The sequence below is a fragment of the Salvelinus namaycush genome, chromosome 4 (genome assembly GCF_016432855.1).
Source record: "Salvelinus namaycush isolate Seneca chromosome 4, SaNama_1.0, whole genome shotgun sequence".
NCBI lineage: Eukaryota > Metazoa > Chordata > Actinopteri > Salmoniformes > Salmonidae > Salvelinus > Salvelinus namaycush.
Window position 1 is genome coordinate 43,326,729 of NC_052310.1, and position 27,853 is coordinate 43,354,581.

Below are 27,853 nucleotides of genomic sequence, written 5' to 3' on the forward strand. Positions count from 1 at the left end.
TTCTTTATCCTCCTGTCTTGTCTCCTCTCCTCTTTTTCTCTCCCTGTTCATCTCTTTCTCTTTCACCCCCCCCCCCCCCCCTCCTTTCCCTGTACTTGTGAAAAGTCATACTCTTCCCCCTCCTTTCCCTGTACTTGTGAAAAGTCATACTCCCGGAGGCATTTTGCACCCTATCATATTCTCTCGCTTCCCCTTTTGCTTGATTAAATGAGCAGCTCAGGTGGCGTGGTTGAGCCCGGACCCAGATTCTGTCCTGGAGAGAAACTCTTCCCAGCCAGAACAGAGACATGCAGGCCTCTGGGCCAGAGCCTCCATATTGTCCACAAACTGTCTGCAGCTTCCTTCCCCCTCTGACAGCCACACTCACCCCTGGCCCACACTGAGTCTCACACTCTCTCCCACACAGCCCATGTGCACACAAACACCATGCCAGGACAATACTCAGCCTAGGGAGGAAAAGCATGAGTGTGGAACTGTATAGTTACACACAATGTCAACGAACATTATGTTCCACAGGAGGTTGGTGGCACCTTCATTGGGGAGGACTGGTTCGTGGTAATGGCTGGTGCAGAATGAGTGGAATGGTATCAAATACATGGTGTATATGTGTTTGACGCCATTCCATTCGCTCCGTTCCAGCCATTATTATGAGCCGTCCTCCCCTCAGCAGCCTCCACTGGTATGTTCATATGTGCAAAAGGTCTCCAAAGAAACATGTTATGGTACGGACACAATTGTCCAAGTGAAGCCTAAATAAATGTAGGCTGCGGGGCAACAGAGTGTTGTGTGTTCTCAATAGTGATGTAGAATGACAGTGTGCACTGTACTGTATGTGTGTGCGTATAGTAGGAGAGTGTGTTTTAACAATGTGTGTGTGCACGGGGGTGTGTGTGTGTGTGTGTGTGTGTGTGTGTGTGTGTGTGTGTGTGTGTGTGTGTGTGTGTGTGTGTGTGTGTGTGTGTGTGTGTGTTTCCACCTGGCATCAGCCTCACTGTAATACTCTCTGGCAACAATGTCTTCAAACAGCTCTCCACCGGTGACACTGGAAGGAGAGAAACAACAGCTTAGTCAACACATGGACACCAGTCTGGAACCATGATGGTATGATGGCACACACCCAGTCTACCAGAGAATCCGGGGAACACTGCCCAGAGAGAGCATGTTCCACTGGACAAACAAAACACACAAGCACAAACAAACACACAAACACACACACAAAAGCATGGTTTATGCAAAAGACAATTTAGCGTAAGACAATTAAGAAAGTGTTTTGGTTGAGGAAGAATGTTACCAACACTTGGGGCTAGGGTGTTAACCATAGATGTGTCCCCTCTCTTGAATGACCTGTAGTTACACAGTGCTGTCTGAGTGGTGACATGTCAGCCTGTCCTCTCCGCAATAAGAACAGTCCCACTAGACCAGGGATGTCTAACTCATTTTGCCCTGGGGGCCCCAGTCAGTCTTCAACGAGGTCCGGAGGGCCACACTGAAAATTTGATATGTTTCCTCCCTATGAAAATGTGAAAAAAATGATCCTATGTCCATCGTTTTTTCAATTTACTATTCTCCCTGACTGTACAGTGCCATCGGAAAATATTCAGACCCCTTGACTTTTCCCACATTTTGTTACATTACAGCCTTATTATTCTCATCAATCTACACACAATACACCATAATGACAAAGCAAAAACAGTTTTTTTTACATTTTTTGCCAATGTATTAAAAATGTAAAACTGAAATGGGAGACGAGAAGCAAGTACAGGGAGTGAACATTTAATGGATAATAGACAAGAAACAAACAAGGACAGCGTCTGGACAGGGGAAAATGTAATGACATCAATGCTGACACGGGGAACAAACTGAGGAACAGACAGATATAGAGGGACAATCAACAACGTAATGCAGTCCAGGTGAGCCCAATATTGCACAGATCCACGTAATGATGGTGACAGGTGTGCATAATGAAGGGCAGCCTGGTGCCCTCGAGTGCCAGAAAGGGGAAGCGGGAGCAGGCGTGACATAAGTATTGAGGCCCTTTACTCAGTACTTTGTTGTAGCACCTTTGGCAGCAATTACAGCCTCGAGTCTTCTTGGGTATGACGCTACAAGCTGGGCACACCTGTATTTGGGGAGTTTCTCCCATTCTTCTCTGCAGATCCTCTCAAGCTCTGTCAGGTTGGATGGGGAGAGTTGCTGCACAGCTATTTTAATGTCACTCCAGAGATATTCGATCAGGTTCAAGTCCAGGCTCGGGTTGGGCCACTCAAGGACTTTCAGAGACTTGTCCCGAAGCCACTCCTGCGTTGTCTTGGCTGTGTGCTCAGGTTATTGTCCTGTTGGAAGGTGAATGTTCGCCTAGTCTGAGATCCTGAGCAGATTTTCATCAAGGATCTCTCTGTACTTTGCTCCATTCATCTTTCCCTCAATTCTAACTAGTCTCCCAGTCCCTGCCACTGAAAAAACATCCCCACAGCATGATGCTGCCACCACTATGCTTCACAGTAGGGATGGTGCTAGGTTTCTTCCAGATGTGACGCTTATCATTCAGGCCAAAGAGTTCAATCTTGGTTTCATCAGATCAGAGAATCTTGTTTCTCATGGTCTGAGAGTCCTTTCGGTGCCTTTTGGCAAACTCCAAGTGGGCTGTCATGTGCCTTTTACTGAGGAGTGGCTTCCGTCTGGCCACTCTACCATAAAGGCCTGATTGCTGGAGTGCTGCTGAGATAGTTGTCCTTCTGGAAGGTTCTTCCTTCGCCACAGATGGAACTCGGGAGCTCTGTCAGAGTGACCATTGGGTTCTTGGTCACCTCCCTGACCAAGGCCCTTCTCCCTCGATTGCTCAGTTTGGCCGGGCGGCCAGAACTAGGAAGAGTTTTGGTGGTTCCAAACTTCTTCCATTTAAGAATGATGGAGGCCACTGTGATCTTGGGGACCTTCAATGCTTCAGAAATATTTTGGTACCCTTCCCCAGATCTGTGTCTCGACACATTGCTGTCTCAGAGCTCTACGGAAAATTCCTTCAACCTCATGGCTTGGTTTTTGCTCTGACATGCACTGTCAACTGTGGGACCTTATATAGACAGGCCTTTCCAAATCATGTCCAATCAATTGAATTTACCATAGGTGGACTCCAATCAAGTTGTAGAAACATCTCAAGGTGTCACGCCCTGACCATAGAGAGCTTTTTATTCTCTATGTTGATTAGGTCGGGGTGTGACTAGGGTGGGTTATCTAGGTGATTTATACATCTATGTTGGCCTGGCATGGTTCCCAATCAGAGGCAGCTGTTTATCGTTGTCTGAGGAAGTACAGTTCCCGCTCAGCCCAGTCAAAACTGTTCGCTGCTCTGGCACCCCAATGGTGGAACAAACTCCCTCACGACGCCAGGTCAGCGGAGTCAATCACCACCTTCCGGAGACATCTGAAACCCCACCTCTTTAAGGAATACCTAGGATAGGATAAAGTAATCCTTCTAACCCCCCCCCCCCCCCTTAAAAGATTTAGATGCACTATTGTAAAGTGGTTGTTCCACTGGATATCATAAGGTGAATGCACCAATTTGTAAGTCGCTCTGGATAAGAGCGTCTGCTAAATGACTTAAATGTAAATGTAAATGATTGGGGATCATATTTAGGCAGCCATTTCCCCTTTGTACTTTGTGGGATCTTGACTATGGATAGTTGACTGTTAGCACTATTGTTAGCTTCACGTTTCGTTTTGAGATGTATTGTTTTTGTTTTGCTGTGAGTTTCACCTAGAAATAAAAAGATGTGGAACCCAGATCACGCTGCGCTTTGGTCCAGTTATTCTAACGAACGTGACACAAGGATGATCAATGGAAACAGGATGCACCTGAGCTCAATTTTCAAGTCTCATAGCAAAGGTTCTGAATACTTATGTAAATAAGGTATTTCTGTTTTCGCTTCGTCATTATGGGGTATTGTGTGTAGACGTATTTAATCCATTTTAGAATAAGGATGTAACATAACAAAATGGGAAGGGGTCTGAATAGTTTCTGAATGCACTGTATTTATATATAGATATATATATTATACTTAAACCACTTGCAAGCTGGATTGGATCCTCCGGGCTGTTTGTTTGACACCCCTGCGCTAAACTGTGCTCTACAAAGGTGTCAAGACTTCCACCGAAGTCGGCTCCTCTCCTTTTTCGGGCGGTGTTCGGCGATCGACGTCACCGGCTTTCTAGCCATCGCCGCTCCATTTTTCATATGTCTATTTGTTTTGTCTTGTTTCCATACACACCTGCTTTTCATTATCTAATCACACTGCATGTATTTAGTCCTCTGTTCTCCTCCATGTCTTTGTGTGTAATTGTTGATTGTTATGTGGGTTCGTTCACGCGCTAGACTTTGTACATCTTCCGTGTTTTGGGCACTTTGATGTCATTTTGTGCATATTTATTGACCGGAATAAAAGTGCGCCTGTTAACTCTACTCTGCTCTCCTGCACCTGACTTCGCCTCCCGTACACACCCGTAACAAAAGGGCTCTCAGTCTACACCACTTGACCTGCTGATAACCATACACACTATCACAGTTATCTATTACTGAAACTAAACAAAGAAGCATTTCTTATGGTTTTGAGTATTGGATGTATTAATGATAATAATATGGTCATTTAGCAGACTTATAATTATTACATATAGCCATTACATGTGGCCTCTGCAGCAATCAAAGCCACATGTTATTGTCTGGTGTTATAAGCACCTTTAAGTATGAGAGTTGTGAGAGTATATTGGCCAGAGAGAGCAGGGGACTGGCTGACAGGTATCAGTATACTCACAGGTCAAAGACGAGGTAATGGAAGCCTTCCTCTGAGATACTTTCGTGTAGTCGTACTGTGGGACAGACAGACAGACAAACAGCCAGACAGACAGAGAAATAGAGCGAGAGTTAAAGAACAGTCAACACACACACACAGACACACACACACACACACACACACACACACACACACACACACACACACACACACACACACACACAGACACACACACACACACACAGCTCTTATCCCCTTATCTCCCGCCTCGACAATTCCTCCTCTGCTTCCCCCGAGCCCCAGGGACGCACTTAGGGCAGTGAGAGCTCGTTTGTGTCACGTTGTGACCTGCAGTTCGTGGAAAGCGAGATGTGAGATTTGCGTGGACACACACACACTTGCTCAATCACCTGTAGCCTCAGGCTGTGGAAGTGAAGCTCCTTCTAGGTTGGAGCTTAAGCTGTTTCATTCAAGTGACATCAGCAGGTGTCCATGGGTTCATTCATTAGTGAGTATTATTGCACTGCCACTTAAGTCCTGTTGCATGTCTGTTCACGGTCTTCAGTGGCCAGTATAATACACAGTATGTGTTGGCATAAGAGATATAGTTTGAATGTACTGTGTGTGTGTGTGTGATTGCATGGGAGTGTACAGTATGTTCATGTGTGTAACACCTCACAGTGATGTATGGAGCAATGAGCTCAGAACATCCAGCTGCTTCGGCCATCGTACACACACCCCATTCCAACAACACACGCACCACATCCCAACAACACACGCACCACATCCCAACAACACACGCACCACATCCCAACAACACACGCACCCCATCCCAACAACACACGCACCCCATCCCAACAACACACGCACCCCATCCCAACAACACACGCACCCCATCCCAACAACACACGCACCCCATCCCAACAACACACGCACCCCATCCCAACAACACACGCACCCCATCCCAACAACACACGCACCACATCCCAACAACACACGCACCCCATCCCAACAACACACGCACCCCATCCCAACAACACACGCACCCCATCCCAACAACACACGCACCCCATCCCAACAACACACATACCCCATCCAACACGCTCCCCATCCCAACAACACACACACACACACACACACACACACATCCCATCCCAACAACACACACACACATCCCAACAACACACGCACCCCATCCCAACAACACACACACCCCATCCCAACAACACACCCACCCCATCCCAACAACACACACACCCCATCCCAACAACACACACACCACATCCCATCCCAACGACACACACACCCATGCCTGGCTTTGTCTCTGTGGGAACAAAAGGGTCCCCATCCTGGTTGGGAGCTTGGGGGTTTATTAGGCAACAATGTAGACGTTCCCAGTGCGCTTCTGTGCTTACCACGGAATACCTGGATTTAAACCGGGAACACACAGGCTTCCAATGCCTACTCCACTCAACGCACAGGGGCTTAGTGATATGTCCCTCAACACATGGGCCCCTGACTTTGTCTGAAGGGGGGGGGGGGGTATCTATATGCCAGCAGTCCGCAATAATGCCTAATTTATCATAACCATTACAGAGAACCAATCCTAATTGCAAAATTACCCTTTATACTGTACAGTCGTGGCCAAAAGTTTTGAGAATGACACAAATATTAATTTTCACAAAGTCTGCTGCCTCAGTTTGTATAATGGCAATTTGCATATACTCCAGAATGTTATGAAGAGTGATCAAATGAATTGCAATTAATTGCAAAGTCCCTCTTTGCCATGCAAATGAATTGAATCCCCAAAAAACATTTCCACTGCATTTCAGCCCTGTCACAAAAGGACCAGCTGACATCATGTCAGTGATTCTCTGTGAGTGTTGACAAGGACAAGGCTGGAGATCACTCTGTCACTCTGTCATGCTGATTGAGTTTGAATAACAGACTGGAAGCTTCAAAAGGAGGGTGGTGCTTGGAATCATTGTTCTTCCTCTGTCAACCATGGTTACCTGCAAGGAAACACGTACCGTCATCATTGCTTTGCACAAAAAGGGCTTCACAGGCAAGGATATTGCTGCCAGTAAGATTGCACCTCAAACAACCATTTATCGGATCATCAAGAACTTCAAGGAGAGCGATTCAATTGTTGTGAAGAAGGCTTCAGGGTGCCCAAGGACCGTCTCCTAAAGTTGATTCAGCTGCGGGATCGGGGCACCACCAGTACAGAGCTTGCTCAGGAATGGCAGCAGGCAGGTGTGAGTGCATCTGTACGCACAGTGAGGCGAATACTTTTGGAGGATGGCCTGGTGTCAAGAAGGGCAGCAAAGAAGCCACTTCTCTCCGGGAAAAACATCAGGGACAGACTGATATTCTGCAAAAGGTACAGGGATTGGACTGCTGAGGACTGGGGTAAAGTCATTCTCTCTGATGAATCCCCTTTCCGATTGTTTGGGGCATCCGGAAAAAATCTTGACAAAGTGAGCGCTACCATCAGTCCTGTGTCATGCCAACAGTACAGCATCCTGAGACCATTCATGTGTGGGGTTGCTTCTCAGCCAAGGGAGTGGGCTCACTCACATTTTGCCAAAGAACACAGCCATGAAAAAAGAATGGTACCCACACATCCTCCGAGAGCAACTTCTCCCAACCATCCAGGAACAGTTTGGTGACAAACAATGCCTTTTCCAGCATGATGGAGCACCTTGCCATAAGGCAAAAGTGATAACTAAGTGGCGCAGGGAACAAAACATCGATATTTTGGGTCCATGGCCAGGAAACTCCCCAGACCTTAATCCCATTGAGAACTTGTGGTCAATCATCAAGAGGGGGGTGGACAAACAAAAACCCACAAATTCTGACAAACTGAAAAAGAAGGGTCAACACTGCAAATATTGACTCTTTGCATCAACTTCATGTAATTGTCAATGAAAGCCTTTGACACTTATGAAATGCTTGTAATTATACTTCAGTATTCCATAGTAACATCTGACAAAAATATCTAAAGACACTGAAGCAGCAAACTTTGTGAAAATTAATATTTGTGTCATTCTCAAAACTTTTGGCCACGACTGTATATTCAGTCAATAAAAAAGCAAGTGCCAATTAAGATGAATGTATTGAAACTGTAATATCAACTGGTTATATTATATAATGGAAGACAATCTTCAAAAAGGCAGTAACCTCAGCAGTGGCACTTGCTCGTAGAAGCCTACGGCTGTGCAATGGCATAACCTTATTTTGTTAATTTAGCAGAACAGAAACATTTCCCGAGCCCTTATCACAGTCAAGACACACCTATTTTATAGTAAAAAACATGATATCATCTACAGGGGTGAACATAGATTTAATTTATTCCCAGTACGGGACCTCCTATGTGTGCGTGCCCGTGCATCAAAAACATTTATGGACCTGACAGGCCCGCCCCTGGACATTCTGCCGCCACTAGCCAAGAAACAATTTCCACCCCCTCCTATCCCCACTAAACTAGAAAGGTGTACCGCAGGGGTCAGCAAATGTAACGTATATACAGTTGAAGTCGGAAGTTTACATACACCTTAGCCAAATACATTTAAACTCAGTTTTTCACAATTCCTGACATCTAATCCTAGTAAATATTCCCTGTCTTAGGTCAGTTAGGATCACCACTTTATTTTAAGAATGTGAAATATCAGAATAATAGTAGAGACAATGATTTATTTCAGCTTTTATTACTTTCATCACATTCCCAGTGGGTAAGAAGTTTACATACACTCAATTAGTATTTGGTAGCATTGCCTTTAAATTGTTGAACTTGGGTCAAACCTTTCGGGTAGCCGAAAAGCTTCCCACAATAAGTTGGGTGAATTTTGTCCCATTCCTCCTGACAGAGCTGGTGTAACTGAGTCAGGTTTGTAGGCCTCCTTGCTCGCACACGCTTTTTCAGTTCTGCCCACACGTTTTCTACAGGATTGAGGTCAGGGCTTTGTGATGGCCAGTCCAATACCTTGCCTTTGTTGTCCTTAAGCCATTTTGCCACAACTTTGGAAGAATGCTTGGGGTCATTGTCCATTTGGAAGACCCATTTGCATCCAAGCTTTAACTTCCTGACTGACGTTGCTTCAATTATTGCACATAATTTTCTATTATTTTGTGAAGTGCACCAGTCCCTCCTGCAGCAAAGCACCCCCACAACATGATGCTGCCACCCCCGTGCTTCACGGTTGGGATGGTGTTCTTCGGCTTGCAAGCCTCCCCTTCTTCCTCCAAACATAACGATGGTCATTAAGGCCAAAAAGTTATATTTTTGTTTTATCAGACCAGAGGACATTTAGTGTCTGTAAACTTCTGACCCACTGGAATTGTGATACAGTGAATTATAAGTGAAATAATCTGTCTGTAAACAATTGTTGGAAAAATGACTTGTGTCATACACAAAGTAGATGTCCTAACCGACTTGCCAAAACTATAGTTTGTTAACAAGAAATGTGTGGAGTGGTTGAAGAACGAGTTTTAACGACTCCAACATAAGTGTATGTAAACTTCCGACTTCAACTGTATGCTGGGAGTCAGGAAGCAGGTGCAGAAGGTGAGTTTAATCATAAGACAAAGGCAGATAAGCAAAACAGGAGAAGCGTACTGAACGTGACAAAACCAACACTGACTGATGACTGAGGCTACTGAGGGCTAAAGAAAGGGAGAGTAATCAAGGTGATGGAGAATGATGGTTGCCAGACCGGTGGTTAGTAGACCTGGCGACGTCGAGGGCTGGAGCGCGATTTAGGATTGACAGTAACAGGTTTGCCAATTGCTTCCCTAAAAGCTGCCTGGGTTTAAACATCTTCTCTTTTCAGAAAGTGAAAAGCTCAATTAATAGGGACATAATATCAAATAAAAAATGTTGAAGGCTGCAGCTCAACTTCAGAATGTCATAGAGACAAATCAATATATCCCCACATGCCTCAGAGTCATGTCTTTTGTGGGCATTTTAAAGCTTGTTTCTAGCACAAGGCATCATGGAGTTATGCATTGTTATAGAACGCTATATATTATCTGTATTCTTTTGTTTTCTATAAAGTTACCAATAGGTATCCTTTTGCCATTTTCTTTACCAAAGTGTATTGCATACCCTCACTCAGTTTGAGCCCTGGTTTTAACCGAACACACCAAGCCCTTCCCAGACACGGAGGTATTTAAAGAGTGCGTGGTGACAGTATAGGAGGATTTGACAAAACCGACAAGTCTATGGATAGCATAATTGCATCTGTCAAACGGGTAGGCCGACCTCCACATTGTTTTGAATAGGACGAAATAGGCTCCAACAAAGCCCTTGTTGTTAGTTAAGTCAAATTAAAATGCAGACAATTGCTGAAATTAATTACTTTCAGCACCATTTGCTGCCCACCTCTGTTTGATTATGCCGCAGCTGCTCCAAAGCTGATGTCTGCCCGCTTGCCTTTTTAGTTGACTTTCTCCTGCATTCTCTCTCCTCATTAATAAGCTAATGATTGAAAAAGTGTCAGTCTCATGACATTGTAATACAGATGGTCTCCAGTCTATGGGCTACAGAAAATCCACATAGGGTGCTACTCTTTCTACCATAGGCTACATCCTTTATGTAAGGCTAAATTAAGTTGATGGAGTGTTGGTGAAGCGCCGAAGCGCTGAGTCTCTCCAACAGCACCCTGGAGAAGCGCGCTGGGCATGGAGCTAAATATTTTGCGCCCCTGCCTTCGACAAAGTGGGCACTGCTTATCATGGGGTGGCATCAGCGCTCACCGAAATAGCCCTCATCCCACTGGGTGAGAGAAGTTCTCATTGTTTTTGAGCAGAATAATGTGAGGTGTTATGTGTTGTTGGAGGCACGTCTTGGTCAGTTTAGCTTGGAAAATGACCTCTCCGTCAAACTGTCGCTCTTGGCGGCTGCCTAATCCAGCTATATGTGCGGATTACCTTTTTATTGTGGCATCAACACAACCAGTCATGATGTTTTTGTCTGATTGTCAAACAATCACTTCAAAGGGCTCCTTTACTAGGCTACCCGTGCACATTCATCCACTCACAACATATTTACAGCCTCCAACCAGTTGCGGATGGAAAGAGACATCTGTTACAGAAATCACCAAAAAGTGTAATGACATTTGGTGATTGTCATTTGGACAGAATGTATGCGTCCACTGCTGTCCGCGTGTGTCTTGGTGTCGGCCACACGGCCTTGGCAAAATGTGAGTGTTCTCATCAAACCATATTGCATTTTGGATCGTAGGGTATAGGCCTACCACCTGTTTTCAAGCCCAGTTCGCAAAGTAGCCTAACATGCTGACCAGACCGGACACGTCGAGCGTCACAAAATAAATTTAGAAATCCATGTTATTCAATTATTGCACCCACACTGCTCGCGTGCGTCAACGAGCGTCTGCGTTACCAAGGGCTAAAAAATAAGTAATTCCTATTTCTGACGCAGATCGAGCTGAAAGTCCTAACTCTCCCATCTCCTCATTGGTTTATAGAAGCAGTTACCCACCTGCTGATTGAAAGACAAACTGTTTTGCCGGTTGTCGTGGTAATACTATGAAAGTTTAGATGCGATCACCATATAAGTTCAACGATGAAAAAGCCTGGAAGGAGGAGAGATGACTAGAAACGATTTGTTTGGCCGTTTTATGTGTGGATTAATTTGTCGGAGTAGAGGACCTTGTGCAGTTCAGGTAAAATAACAACTCAATGTTTATATCCCAGGACAAATTAGCTAGCAACAGCAAGCTAGCTAAATAGGACAAATTAGCTAGCAAGTGCAAGCTAACTAGCTAAATTGCCATACATGTTTAATGCTTTTCGACCTGTCCCCAAATTAATATCATTGGTTCAGAGTTTGTTTTAAAATTTTAACCTGCATGTCGTGATCGCGTTTGGTGTAGGGGGACAAAATACATTTATGCACGATAGTGCACGATGACGCACGCGCGCAGCCGGTTTGGGTTCCGTGTAAGCGGAAAATAAACGGGACGCAATTATTCCAAAACTGCAGCTAGTTATTGGAACACATTATTACCATTTTGAATTTGTGATAAAACTGTTGTCATTTGGCAAGGACTGTAGTTAGATACTTTTTATATTTCTGTAGGCATGAGTGATGTTTGGCTTGGTTTCTTTTCTTTTTTTTGCACATGTAGGTCTTTGGAACTCTAGAGTCAAAGCAATTTAACGTTGTCTTCAAGTCAACATAAAAAAAAAAATCTAAGCACATTCTACCAAATAGTTTTACAGTATTTGAAAAATAAATGATCTCTGGTTAAAGAGACTCATGCACATCCTTCTATTTACTTTTTTTTTGTTTGAAACACTGTCACAATGATAAAAATAAAAAAAACATATCTATTGTAATACAGACTAGTTCAAAACATTACTAATCATAGAAAATGACAAATTACCCAATGGAGCATGATACTTTTCTGGTACAAAGCGTGGGAGCAAAAACATATATTTGCACCCCTATTTTGCAGCTGCTCCGTTTGCTCCAATGCTCAGGCACTTATTAATATTTGTTTTATTTATTTAACCTTTATTTAACTAGATAAGTCAGTTAAGAACAAATTCTTATTTACAATGACGGCCTACATCAGCCAAACCTGGACAACACTGGGCCAATTGTGCGCCGCCCTATGGAACTCCCAATCATGGCCGGATGTTATACAGCCTGGATTCAAACCAGGGACTGTAGTGACACCTCTTGCACTGAGATGCAGTGCCTTAGACCGCTGCGCCACTAAGGAGCCCTATGCTTCAACACATCATCTATATTGCTCAAGGCACAGGATGTGTGTTTGTGTGAGTCAATGTGTGGATGTGTAAGTGTGTGTTTGTACTGTATATGCGTGAGAGTGTGTGAGAGAGTATAGTGAGGTGTGACAAGATGGCCAACAGTATATGCCAAGGGTAGGTGAATCATGTGTGTGAATCATGTGTGTATACTGCCTGCACTGTCTGTCACTTGTGTGTTTATGAGTGCAGAAAGAGAGCTACAGTGAGGGGGAAGAGAGTCTGTGTGTGTGTGTGTGTGTGTGTGTGTGTGTGTGTGTGTGTGTGTGTGTGTGTTGGAATGAACTAGCCTGCCCAGCGGCAGAGCACTCCTTGTGCACTCCATTCCTCCCTCCCTCACCCTCTCTCTCCTTTCTCTCTCAATTACTCCCTTTGTTAGGAGTTTATCTGCAGTCCAAGCAGAAAACATGACAATCTGTCCCTTTGACTGTACCTTTGACAGAGAGGTGAGGTGAGGTGAGGTGAGGTGAGGTGAGGTGAGGTGAGGTGAGGTGAGGGAGAGAGAGAGAGAGAGAGAAAAGGAGTGTGCCTCAGGGGACAGAGAACAATCTGGGACAGGGAGAGAGAGAGGGAGAGAGAGAAGGGGAGAGGTGAGAGACAGATGGGGAAGGCAGGTGGACCAGAATGAGATGCTGCTGGAGAACAGAGAGAAGCAGAGAGAGGTAGAGCAGTAAGAGGAGGATGAGAGAAGGGAAAAGCAATTGCGAGGAGAGGTGGATGCAGAAGATAGAAACAAGAAGCAAGTGAAAGCAAAAGTAAGGAGGAAATGCAGAGGGAAGGAAAAAAGAAAGGGGAAGTAGGTGCTCTGCATGTGTGTTTAGTTTGAAGATGTGACTAGGTGATGAGCATCGATGGCAGTACGAGAAGATGCATTCATGCGGTGCTATGTACTCTTCTCTCTTTCTCTCCTCCCTCCCTCTCTACCCACCCCTTTCTCTCTGTGGCTTTGAAAGTGTAATTACACGCAGCTCCCTGGCCTGCTTGCTGCTGCTCTCACCCACCTGTGCGCACACACACACACACACACACACACACACACACACACACACACACACACACACACACACACACACACACACACACACACACACACACACACACACACACACACACACACACACACACACACACACACACACACATGCCCCCATCCTCAGCCACACAGCTCACCACTAACACCAATCTCACTAATATACATTCCTGTCATACCTATCTCACACACGCACATTGCACACACTCGCACGCATATCACACATTCACTGGTAGTGGAGGGAGAGGCTGGCTTGCAGTGTGAGGCAAGGTGAAGACTGTGTCATTTCCCTGAGTTTGCATGCGGTGGTGGGTTGACTCCTCATCACCAGTCGCACCATGCAAATGGCCCACACAAGTGGGCATCAGTTAACTGGCTGGCTCCATTTGCCTACACCCTAACTCTCTTCCATGAAGTGCTTCTGTGACACCATGTGACACTGGAGACACCCTCAATGCTCTTCATAACAACGTGGCTAAAATGTTGGGCAGAATTTAACCACTCAAATCAATTTTTTTCCTCTGGACAGCCAACGAGATTTTGTCAGCGGTCAAATGTGCAGCAAAGAGACTTCCCCTGTTGCTAGGCAACCAGCCGAGCATGAATAACCGCTATCGTGTTAGCCAGCTCACCAACTAGACAAAACGATGTCGCCTCGGTTTCATCCTGTCAGGTGGGTTACCATACAGGCACACTTTTATTTAGCCTACTATGCTAAGTAGGAGCCACTCACCTATGTTGGGGTGCTTGAGCAGGCGACAGATGCGGGCCTCTCGTTCCAGTTTTTGATGATCTGAGGGGGAGAGGAAAAGGAAACGTGTCAGAACATCAACACAATCACACACCTTTCTGTTGTTAAGTCGATATTCTGCAGGATTGGTCTTAAATAAAAGTAATAAAGATGGCCTCCCGAGTGGAGCAGCGGTCTAAGGCACTGCATCGCAGTGATTGAGGCTTCACTACAGACCCGGGTTTGATCCCAGGCTGTTTCACAACCAACCGGGAGTCCCATAGGGCGGTGCACAATTGCCCCAGTGTCTTCTGGGTTAGGGGAGGGTTTGTGCCAGGGGGGCGTTACTTGGCTCGTCGCATTCTAGCGATTCCTTGTGGCAGGCCGGGCGCCTGCAGGCTGACTTCAGTCATCAGTTGAACGATGTTTCCTCCGACACATTGGTGGAGCTGGTTTCTGGGTTAAGCGAGCGGGTGTTAAGAAGCGTGGCTTGTTCGGAGGACGCATGACTCAACCTTTGCCTCTCCTGAGCCCGTTACAGAGTTTCAGCGATGAGACAAGATCATAATTGGGGAGAAATTAAATACAAAAAAAATCAAACCACCATTGGGCAATGGGACTGGGAGGCACATCCCTATACATCATGTATGTTATATACATGCATACGTGTTGCACGGTATACCGAAAGTTCTGTACTTTTACGATACTAGAACATGAAAAACGGTTTGGTAATACAATGTTTGTTACTTTCTGTACTTCTGTCAAATGTCTTTCGCGTCATATACGGATAATGAGGATCGAGTCTGTCTAGTCATTTGTCTGAATCTTCTTAGCCTGGCTAGCTCAGTAGTAAGCTACTGCATGCGACTGACACAGCGGGAGCCACTTTTTAGAAGCAAGTGAAAGGAGAGAAAATGCAGACAGCATGGCTTCTTCCTCCACGCCCGCAGCTTGCTGACAAAACAGGCTCCAGAATACTTTGCTTACAGAGCAGATGATGAGGGCCAACCCACCGAAACGACTAGGCAAAAGGTGTTACAAAGCAGTGTAAGGGAGGTTTAGTTGCAAAACAACATTAACAACAATTTTACACTGATATGTAAAACGGTTTAGGTGAGTCTCAGATATGGTTATGCATAAGGAAAATGTTAGATATTCTTCTGTTACTTAATATTCTGTTTTATTTTTGAAAGAAATGGAATATAGAAGAGGATCTTGTTGATATTTTAGTTGTTCTACCAGCTAGCAACATATTGTTCAATGTTTAAAAAAATAAAGCCCAGTGGTTATTCTGTAACTTTAGCTAATACGCAGTGGTATCGTTTCAGTATCGAGTGTTGTTTTAGTATTGAATATCGTTTCAGTATCGAGTGTTGTTTTAGTATTGAATATCGTTTCAGTATCGAGTGTTGTTTCAGTATTGAATATCGTTTCAGTATCGAGTTTCGTGGGTATCGAAGTCAAAATTCTGGTATCATGACAACACTGACATCAAATCAATCGCATTTTATTTGTTAAACATTCGTAAAAAACAACAGGTGTGGACTAACAGCGAAATGCTTACTTACGGGCCCTTCCCAACAATGCAGAACAGAATAAACATTACAAAACACTACTACTACTAATAATAGAAGAAGAAGAAAAAAATAGTAACTCAAGGAATAAATACACAATGAGCAATGATAACTTGGCTATATACATGGGGTACCAGTACCGAGTCGATGTGCAGGGGTACGAGGTAATTGAGGTAGATACTGTATTTACATACAGGTAGGGGTAAAGAAACTAGGCAACAGGTAGATAATAGACAGTAGCAGCAGCGTATGTGATGAGTGTGGAAGTGTGTGTGTGTGTGTGGTGAGTGTGTGCCAGTGTGGACGTGTTATGTGTGAGTGAAGGTGTGAGTGTGTGTATGTGTGTGTATGTGTTGGAGTGTCAGTGTGAATGTGTGGGTCCAGTGTGTGTGCATAGTGTGAAAATGAGTTAGTGCCAAAAGAGTCAATACAGATAGTTAACCAAACAGCTACCCGTACTATGTAGCAGTCTTATGGCTTGGGGGTAGACACACTACATGACCAAAAGTATGTGTACACCTGCTCGTCCAACATCTCTTCCAAAATCTCATTCCAAAATGGAGTTGGTCCCCTCTTTGCTGCTATAACAGCCTCCACTCTCCTGGGAATGCTTTGCACTTGATTTTGGAACATTGCTGCAGGGACTTGCATCCAGCCAGCCACAAGAGCATTAGTGAGGTCGGGCACTGATGTTGGGCGTTTAGGCCTGGCTCGCAGTCAACGTTCAAATTCATCCCAAAGGTGTTTGATGGGGTTGAGGTCAGGGCTCGGTGCAGGCCAGTCAAGTTCTTCCACACCGATCTTGTCAAACCATTTCTGTATGGACTTCGCTTCGTGCAAGATTTTCCTTCACTGGAACTAAGGGGCCTTGCCCGAACCATGAAAAAAAAAAAAAGATCATTATTCCTCATCCACCAAACTTTACAGTTGGCACTATGCATTGGGGCAGGTAGTGTTCTCCTGGCATCCTCCAAACAAAGATTTGTCCGTCAGACAGCCAGATGGTGAAGCGTGATTATTCACTCTAGAGAACGCGTTTACACTGCTCCAGAGTCCAATGTGGGAAGCTTTACACCACTCCAGCCGACGCATGGCATTGTGCATGGTGATCTTAGGCTTGTGTGCGGATGCTCGGCCATGGAAACCCATTTCATGCCGCTCCCGACTAACAGTTCTTGTGCTAACGTTGCATCCAGAGGCAGTTTGAAACTCAGTAGTGAGTGTTGCAACCGAGGACAGACGATTTTTACAGGCTACACGCTTCAGCAATCGGTGGTCCCGTTCTGTGAGCTTGTGTGGCCTTCCACTTTGCAGCTGAGCGGTTGTTGCTCCTAGACGTTTCCATTTCACAATAACAGCACTTGCAGTTGTCCGGGGCAGCTCTAGCAGAGCAGACATTTGACGAACTGACTTGTTGGAAAGGTGGCATCCTATGACGGTGCCACGTTGAAAGTCACTGAGCGCTTCAGTAAGGCCATTCTACTGCCAATGTTTGTCTATGGAGATTGCATGGCTGTGTGCTCGATGTTATATCCACTAATTTTAAGGGGTGTTGACATACTTTTGTATATATAGTGTACATACATACATGCATACATCAACAAGATACATATACATAAATATACAGTCATTCAGGCAGTGCAGCCTCATCTGTCAATATCAACATGTGTTCCCTATTCTAAAGTGTGACCATGTTTTTTCCTTGCTGAAAATGTTTCCTGAAATTACCTAATTGAACAGAAAGGGGCACACCTCCCTGCATATATGCCATCTGTCTACTAGAACACATAACAATGCACAATCAATCGATTCAATGTATTTCTTTAGTTATAAAACCCCTTTTACATCAGCAGATGTCACAAAGTGCTTATACAGAAACCCAGCCTAAAACCCCAAAGAGCAAGCAATGCAGATGTAGAAGCACACAGCAGCACAAGCCTATTGCACTTAGTTAAATTAGTCTCCTGGGCTCAGACTCTAATACAATCAATGTCCAGTTAATGACTCTAATAGTAAGGGGCGGCACTATGTGTGTGTGTGTCTGTGTGTGTGTCTCATGCAAACGCTCGTGTGTCTGTGTTCATATCCAAACGTTCGTGGGTGGGCAGTATTTAAATCTACTGCTCAATTGTAGCCCTCATGGACGGATTGGATAGACAGATAGATGGATAGAATGGCAGATAAAGAGATGGTACAGTGGGATGAGGAGAGAGATTGTGGGCCAAGTTCAGCCAGACCTTGGCACCAGCTGTTAGGCTCCAGAGGGACAGATGTGTGTGTTATGTGTCTGTTACTACGCCGATGCAGAACGGAGTAGGCCTCTAGCCTCCCTAATCCCCCTCTCACGCTCCTGTCCCCGTCTAGGATTTGGGATTTGGGAAGCGGAGCCTCCCAGTCATCCCAACAGGCTGCAAGGTGCTGGAATCATCTGTCTGACTTGTTACATGGCCCACAGAAAGAATGTGACCTCATCAATAGAATATGTGACATATCATTTTCAGTCGCTTCTCTCAATAGCTCATTAGTATAAAAATGCAATGTCGTCAAAAATATTGACAAGGTCTGTTTTTGGATTAAAACAGAATTCACTATAACAACATGTTTTCTATGCAACCCAATTCATTTGAATGTTGAAATCTTGGTGTAAGTACACTTTTAAAGCCTCAGATTTAAAGCCTCAAAACGAGTCATTTGCTGGCTAACAGTCAACAGACAAGCTAGCTAACTATATGTCTAGCTTGCAAGCACACCCACAAATCCATTTTAAAACATATTAACCTTTTCAAGTGTGATTTCCAATTATTTTTCCCGCTCGTTTTGTTTATGCGCGTGATGTCAGAATGCACTCGCTGTTCCAAAATGTGATTGTTACACAACAGGACAGTTAACCAACGCTGCCCTCATACCAAGGCAAGCTGCCTGCTAAATAGGGCTGACCCCAATTAGTTGGCTGGTCGATTGTTGGTCGATAGGCTGTTGGTCGACCAAGATTTTTTTCGTCGAGCAGTAACAAATATGTATCATATATATTTGTACCAATCTCAGTGAACTAATCCATTGCAGAGGCCTAGACTAAAAGACAATTTATGCTTGATCCCAAAATGCGCACCCACAGGAATGGAAAACCCACCACCGGCCCAGGTGACAGGCCCAGGCCGATAGTGGTCTAGTTCCTGAGGTTCAAGCACAAGGTAGCTGTTCTGGAAAGAGCCAAGAACTTGAGAGGAACGTATATTTTCCTCAACGAGGACTATCCTGATAAGCTACCCAGGAAAGGGCTGAAAATATCCCATATTAATATATGTAGCCTTAGAAATAAGGTTCATGAAATTAATAAATTGCTGACATCCGATAACATTTCTATATTAGCCATTTCTAAGACTCAATTAGATAATTCATTTGATGATACAGCAGTAGCAATTCAAGGATATAACAGAAATACTTATGGGGGAGGTGTTGCTGTATATATTCAGAGCGATATCCCTTTAATGCTTAGAGAAAATCTTGTGTCAAGTGTTATTGAAGTGTTGTGGTTGCAGGTTCACTTGGCACATCTAAAGACTTTCCTTTTGGGGTGTTGCTACAGGCCACCAAGTGCTAACAGTCAGTATCTAAATAATATATGTGAAATGCTTGATAGTGTATGTGATGTAAACAGAGAGGTCTACTTTCTTGGGGACCTGAATATTGACTGGTTTTCATCAAGCTGTCCACTCAAGAGGAAGCTTCTCACTGTAACCAATACCTGATTCAGGTTATTAATCAACCTACCAGGGTGTTTACAAACACTAGAGGAACAAGATCATCCACATGTATCGATCACATTGTTACTAATACTGTAGAACTTTGTTCTAAAGCTGTATCCGTACCCATTGGATGCAGTGATCACAATATAGTGGCTATATCCAGGAAAGCCAAAGTTCCAAAAGCTGGGTCTAAACTAGTGTAAAAGAGATCATACAAAATATTTAGCTGTGGATGATGTTAAAAATATTTGTTGGTCTGATGTGATTAATAAGAAGCCTCCAGACGCTGTACTTGATGATTTTATGAAATTGCTTCATCCAATTATTGATAAACATGCACCTGTTAAGAAACTGACTTTTAGAACAGTTGAGGCTCCATGGATTGATGAGGAATTGAAAAACTGTATGGTTGAAAGAGATGGGTCAAAAGGATTGGCTAATAAGTCTGGCTGCACATCTGACTGGCTGACTTACAGAACATTTAGAAATTATGTGACTAAACTCAACAAAAATAATAAGAAACTATGAAGCCAAGGTCAATCATTTAAAAATTGATGGGAAAAAACTTTGGAGTACTTTAAATGAAATGATGGGCAGAAAGACAAATTCAACTCCATCTTTCATCGAATCAGATGGTTCTCAAAACCATTTGATGTTGCCAGTTATTTTAATGATTACTTCATTGGAAAAGTGGGCAAACTTAGGCAGGAAATGTCAACAACGAACAGTGAGCCATCGTATTCATGTATAAAAAAATGAATTATGAAAGAAAAGCATTGCAAGCAAGCATTTACTAGGATTAAATGTCAGGAATTGTGAAAAACTGAGTTTAAATGTATTTGGCTACGGTGTATGTAAACTTCCGACTTCAACTGTAGCTACGTGGGCTTTTTTTAAATGTATTTTTATTGATAGTTCTATAGTTCAGTATAGTTCAGATAGTTCAGTGGTTCTGTTCTTGAGCTGTTCTTGTCTATTAATGTTCTGTATTATGTCATGTTTCATGCTTTGTGTGGACCCCAGGAAGAGAAGTTGCTACTTTTGCAACAGCTAATGGGGATCCAAATAAAATAACAAATAACAAAAATACACTTGTGATTAACATATTTCCATTTCCGAGTTTTGTCAGTTTAGTCAGTTTAGTCATTGTCTTTTGTTTGGAGTGCTCCTGTCAATGTTGAGTAAGGACACGCACGCATAGAAGTAGGCCTATAGGCTACCTGGCCTGCATGCAAATGTAGGCATATAAATGTACCCATTTGGGGATCTGATAGTATTTCTGATATCTGACCACCACTAATGGGGCGGCAGGGTAGCCTAGTGGTTAGAGCGTTGGGCTAGTAACCGAAAGGTTGCAAGTTCAAATCCCCGAGCTGACAAGGTACAAATCTGTCGTTCTGCCCCTGAACAAGGCAGTTAACCCACTGTTCCTAGGCCGTCATTGAAAATAAGAGTTTGTTCTTAACTGACTTGCCTAGTTAAAAAAAAAAAAAAAAAAAGGTTAAATGTAAGTCGCTCTGGATAAGAGCGTCTGCTAAATGACTTAAAAATGTAAAAATGTAATGCGCTGTGGAGCTTCTCAAAGAAAGGTTTTCTTCACCTCAAACAGCAAGCAAACAAAGTCTGTTTTTACATGCATTGAGAATTACAATAGCTCTTCGATGTATTGAAAAAAAAATGTATAGCTCTCTCCTTTTCGATAACCACTCAGCGTGAAAGGGAAAATCCAGTGGAAACGTCATAAAATAGGCCTACCTGATTACTTCTTATCAGTGCTTGACTTGGACTGAAATAGATTCTGGTACTCGTTTTGGGTGCTGGTACTGTTTATATTTAGGTGCAGACGCTCCATACTTTTGAGCTAATATTCTATAAGAGGAACAGGCAGTAGGCTCAAGCAGTAGAACATTTGAGGTGCTGGTACTCAGCTCTGGTGAGCTACTGCCCAAGTCAAGCACTGCTTCTTATCCCTTGCGCAAATAGCCTACAGCTGTGTCTGTTCCGAGTTCACTGTCCAGGGAAACTCTGAGGAACAAAATATTTTATACAATGTTGCAAGTTTGTTGCAGACAAATGTGTAGCCAATATGATTTATAGGATATTTATTCTTATCAGGATATTTTTTACCTGCAGGCTGTAATGTTTCTATTTGTTGGCTTTATGTAGGCTATTTTTACATAGTTGGCAATGGCAAAATAAGTTACTTTTTAGGTTTGTATCATTTTAATTTAGATTTGGATAGAGTTTTGATCAACTACATGACAATGATTTTGAGATAAGTTATTATAAATTAAATTAAACTGTTCCACGAAAATGTGCATATGAAAACCATAACTGTCTCGCAGATCGGTAGATATGGTAGGATAAATTGGAATTCCACACGAGAAAGGTTGACGACTCCTCGTGTAGCCTATTACCGGCAACTTCAGGAGAGTAATGGCAGAATCGGTGAAAGCCAGCAGGAGAGGGAGGAGAATGGTTAGGTCAGGTTTTTTTTTTTTTTTCTTCTGGTTAAATAGATCTCTGGCTCCCTCTTGCGGCATTTGTGTCTTGTTTCATCAAACAGTAAGCTTAAAGCATCAGAGAAGCTCAATGCATATACTTGATGTTATTAAAACACATAGGGTGTGTCTACATATGGAAAATTACACATTAAAACATTTCGACCAATCGATTGGTTGAAAGAACAGACGACTTTCGGGCAACCAAGATTTTTTTTTGTCGGGGACAGCACTACAGCGAATTATCTATAGGCTATGTTTCAACTTGTCAATTTCAAATTATTTCCTAACAAGTTCGATTTCATTTTTTTATTTTCAAATTCAGGTGTGTTCCGCCTCATCATTAATTCACATAGAAGTAGCCCATTTCACTGTTGTGGACAATTTACATTTGAGGCATTACTGAGAAGGACAAACTTCACTCTTCGACAAAAGCTCAAGCACTTCCCTAGTGTTTCCCCAGATCAAGTACGCAGACATTTGTGCATCTCCAGTCAGAACAGAACATAAACTTTTTCCCCTGGCACATTTTCAGGCTGATGCCCGCATTGCCTTCATTGTTGTTTTCCTTACTTATAATAACTTTGGACATGTGTGTGTTCCTATCAAAGTATGTGCCTTATTAGGTTATCATTATAGTTTCTGTATATCGTGTTATCGTTTCTACACTCTTCAAAAAAAGGTGCTATCTAGAACCTAAAAGGGTTCTTCGGCTGTCCCCATAGCAGAACACTTTGAACAACCCTTTTTGGTTCCAGGTAAAAGGTTCCAGAGGGTTCTAAATGGAACCCCAAAGGGTTCTACATGGACCCAAAAATGGTTCTCCGATGAAGACAAACTAAGAACACTTTTAAAACCCTTTTTTCTAAGAGTGTACTGTAACACACCGGATGCACACTGCCCACAATATGAGGTGGAAACTGAGCTGCACTTCCAAACCTCCTGCCAAATGTATGACCATAATAGAGATACATATTTCCCTCAGATTACACAGACCCACAAAGAATTTGAAAAAAAATGGAACCCCAAAGGGTTCTACATGGACCCAAAAATGGTTCTCCGATGAGGACAGACTAAGAACACTTTTAAAACCCTTTTTTCTAAGAGTGTACTGTAACACACCGGATGTATGTATGAAGCATAATGTATTTACTGTTTTATTCACGTTTTCAAGTACTGATGACAAATAATGCATTCTGATTCTTGAAGCATAGATTGTACTGGACACATATGATGTTTGTAAAATACTTTTTTGAAGGTTGTACTGATTATGATGAGCTAATGCTAAGCTACTTGCTAGCTATGTGTGGCGCCATGTTTGTTGACATCATACAATGCATTCTGGTTGTCACATAAATGTCTGTTCGACCTAAGATGTTATAACAAAACGAGGTGAAAGGGATGGTTCAACTCCTCTTTCAAGTAAACTTGCGGAAGTGAATGATGGAAGTGAAGGATGGTAGACGACACACCCCCTTCAACATGCAAAATGCAAACAGACCCAACACATCTTGTAACATCTTGTAATCTTTGGTTGATGCAAAAAACAAACATGACGGCGTGCACAAAATACCCATCATCGGGTTACTTTCGATTTTTAGAAAGTGTTTTACTTAATTATTTATATCCCTGGTGAGCTTACCCATGATGTGATGAATTGTAAATAGCAATTGCTATTAGCTAACTCAAATGATGGTTCCTGTCAGCCGAGAGTTAGCTAAATATGATCGCTTGTGTTAGGTCACTCTTTTCTCAGTTAGCGCTACGACTAATGTAGCCTACATTCTTCTGGTTTGGATGAGAACTGTGTTATGCTGTCACTACTTCTGTGAATGTCTGAACATTGCATCCAAAAATAACATTGAGGACATAACATTGTAAAGACTGTGTTTGTGCAAACGCTGATTGTGTCGTCAATCATAACTGGACGTTCTAAATAAGTGTTCTAATCAAACCGGTTTGAGCATACGCTGCAGGGACCACTGTAGAATGATCACACCCGTGTGTTCGCACATGTCAAGGGGTTAATTAACCAGCTAGCTAGCACATTGTCTTGTCAAACTGTTTAAAAGAGGTGCAAGCCATCTACCAGTTATGCCAAATAACAGACACATGTCTTCTACATTGTCACTTGCATTGCGACGTGGAGAATGCAAACGGCGCCATGCTGAAAACTGACAACAAACTTGTAGTTGTAGGGTGGGGTGGGGGGAAAAAATCGACAAAGATAAATTTACCAATATTATTTTTGCGCTAGTTGGCTGTACCTGCACCAAAACTTCTGTATTTTCATTCATAGCTTGTCCTCCATCTTCTTTTTAAATAGGGAACCAATTTGCTTCAATAATATATACACGTAGAGCTCCAAATGTATGTCGGGGTCAATGCGACTGACAATGATGGAGCCAAGTCACATGTGACACGGCTACATACACAGAGCATGGCTGACTGTGACAGCCTTTAGATAGGTAGAAACAAAGGGTTTATACAGGAATGGCTGTAGGGGAGAGCAGAGAGCATACGGAATGCCTCACTCCGATACACATACACACAGGCACGCACACACCCATGCTCACTCACGCAAACACACCTTCCTGTTCAGAGAATGTCATTGAAGTGGAGTCAGCTCTCGAAACTTGAGCTCCTGGCCTCAGAAAGGCTTGTCATTCTGGGAAATCACACACATCCACACAAATGTACATTACACAGCCGAGAACATACGCATGCACGTACACACACACACACCTCCAGGTATTTTATTCTACAAATGGGGATGCTTTGCACACGCACACCTTCTCTCTGTCTGACAAACACATTCCTGTAACACACACACACACACACTCTGGACACACACAAGCTGGTTGCCTTGAAAAGATCATGGTAGACTGTAGCATGGAAGGTCTGTCACAGAGCCAGAACAAAAGGAGAGAATGGGAGGGAGAGGAGAAAGGAGAGACAGAAGGAAGACAGGAGAGAGCAGAGAGCTAGAGAAAGTGAACATAAGAAACTGAGTGTGAACGAGTACCGTAGAACAAGTGAAAATGCTGAGTAGAGAACAAACAGGAAATAGGGGATAGGGGTGACAAAGACACACAGACTCAGTGCTGGATAGCTACTGGGTGTGCATGCTTTTGTTCCAGCCCAGCACTAACAGAGGGAGAACACTGTGTTAACAAATTAGTTCTATCATGTTGGTCCTGTATGACTCAGTCATGTAGTCCCCTCTCCTTCAGCTGAGTAGGAGACCTCATCGAGAGAGAGGAAGAGAGAGAGAGAGAGAGAGAGAGAGCACACTGTGCACACTGCCCACAATATGAGGTGGAAACTGAGCTGCACTTCCTAACCTCCTGCCAAATGTATGACCATAATAGAGATACATATTTCCCTCAGATTACACAGACCCACAAAGAATTTGAAAAGAAATCTAATTTTGATAAACCCCCATATCTATTGGGTGAAATACCACAGTGTGCAATCACAGCAGCAATATTTGTGACCTGTTGCCACAAGAAAAGGGCAACCAGTGAATAACACACAACATTGTAAATACAACCTATATTTATGTTTATTTATTTTCCCTTTAACTATTTGCACATCATTACAACACTGTATATAGACATAATATGACATTTGAAATGTCATTATTCTTTTGGAACTTTTGTGAGTGTGATGTTTGCTGTTAATTTTTTATTGTTTATTTCACTTTTGTTTATTATCTATTTCACTTGCATTGGCAATGTAAACATATGTTTCTCATGCCAATAAAGCCCCTAAATTTGAGAGAGAGAGAGAGACCTTTAAAAGAATTGCAGCACCGTCAACAGCTGACACCCAGCCTCACCCCCTGACACCCAGCCTCACCCCCTGACAACCAGCCTCACCTCCTGACACCCAGCCTCACCTCCTGACACCCAGCCTCACCCCCTGACACCCAGCCTCACCCCCTGACACCCAGCCTCACCTCCTGACACCCAGCCTCACCCCCTGACACCCAGCCTCACCTCCTGACACCCAGCCTCACCCCCTGACACCCAGCCTCACCCCCTGACACCCAGCCTCACCCCCTGACACCCAGCCTCACCTTCTGACACCCAGCCTCACCCCCTGACACCCAGCCTCACCCCCTGACACCCAGCCTGATCCACATAACCCATCAAGCATGGGGACCACTGAACTACAGCCAATCACCATCACTCTGGGTGGGTGCACATGTGCTTATATTTGTACTATGTATGTACATGTATACTGTATACACAGGTGTGTGTTGTGTGTTTGTGAGTGTGTGTGTGTGCATCCAACCAGCTGCCACTCCTCTTCCCCCCTCCCCATCTGACGTCTCCTGTCCAATCCCTTCTGACACCGAGGCCTAATTTCCAGAAATGACATAACGCAGCTCATTACTGCATTAAATATGCATCTCAGATCCCTCTCTCTCTGCTCTTTCCCTCCTTTTCTCTTTCTCTCTCCTTCCCTCTTCTGCTACTCCCTCTCTCTCTCTTCTGCTTCTCCTCCCTCCCTCTCCCCCTCTCTCTCTATCGCTTTACCGTTCAGGAGAGGAGCAGCATCAAAGCAGCCGCCTATCCAGCTGTGCCCAACCACCTACTGTCACAATGCCATGACCATGCCATACTAGTACAATACAAGTAGGTAAACGGATAGGGAACCATCCACTGTAAATGTTACCAATACATTCACCATTACAGTTAGCTTCAGATCAAAGAAAAGACAAGGCCAATGTTGAACTCTCTCATTTATTTACTCATGTCGAGTCATCCAATGGTCTTCACTGTGATGTTCAAAATCAACAGATCAAAGACAGAACGAAACCAGAGCTATAGGTGTGAAGCACATGGCACACAGACTACGTTTACAAGTAGGATTAAGTCTACTGTGTGTGTGTGTGTGTGTGGGTGTGTGTGTGTGTGACAGAGAGGAGAGAGAAGAGAGACAGAGAGAGTCAGACCTGGGCCCTGACAATAAATATCAGTAAGACAAAAATAATGGTGTTCACAAAAAAGATCCAGTTGCCAGGACCACGAATACAAATTCCATCTTGACACCTTTGCCCTAGAGCACACAAAAAACTATACATACCTCAGCCTAAACATCAGCGCCAGCGGTAACTTCCACAATGCTGTGAACGATCTGAGAGACAAGGCAAGAAGGGCCTTCTATGCCATCAAAAGGAACGTAAAATTCGACATACCAAATTAGGATCTGGCTAAAAATACTTGAATCAGTTATAGAACCCATTGCCCTTTATGGTTGTGAGGTCCGCTCACCAACCAAGAATTTGCAAAATGGGACAAACACCAAATTGAGACAAATCCTCTGTTTACAACTTAAAACCCCAAATAATAAATGCAGAGCAGAATTAGGCCGATACCCACTAATTATCAAAATCCCGAAAAAAGCCGTTAAATTCTACAACCAACTAAAAGGAAGCGATTCCCAAACCTTCCATAACAAAGCCATCACCTACAGAAAGACATACCTGGAGAAGAGTCCCCTAAGCAAGCTGGTCCTGGGGCTCTGTTCACAAACACAAACATACCCCACAGAGCCCCAGGACAACAACACAATTAGACGCAACCAAATAATGAGAAAACAAAAAGATAATTACTTGACACATTGGAAATAATTAACAAAAAAACTGAGCAAACTAGAATGCTATTTGGCCATAAACAGAGA

At 43.6% G+C, this 27,853-nt stretch overlaps 1 protein-coding gene across 1 annotated transcript in view; it reads right to left on the reverse strand.

Annotated features, from left to right (window-relative positions):
• Positions 1 to 27,853, reverse strand: part of LOC120046553 (calcium/calmodulin-dependent protein kinase type II subunit gamma-like) — a 136,142-nt gene that overhangs the window by 66,894 nt on the left and 41,395 nt on the right. Inside the window, exons 3-5 of the mRNA XM_038991896.1 lie at positions 14,345 to 14,404; positions 4,806 to 4,860; positions 977 to 1,042 (exon numbers count right to left, since the gene is read on the reverse strand). Coding sequence (XP_038847824.1) covers positions 977 to 1,042; positions 4,806 to 4,860; positions 14,345 to 14,404 — 181 coding nt within the window. The remainder of the gene's footprint in view (positions 1 to 976; positions 1,043 to 4,805; positions 4,861 to 14,344; positions 14,405 to 27,853) is intronic.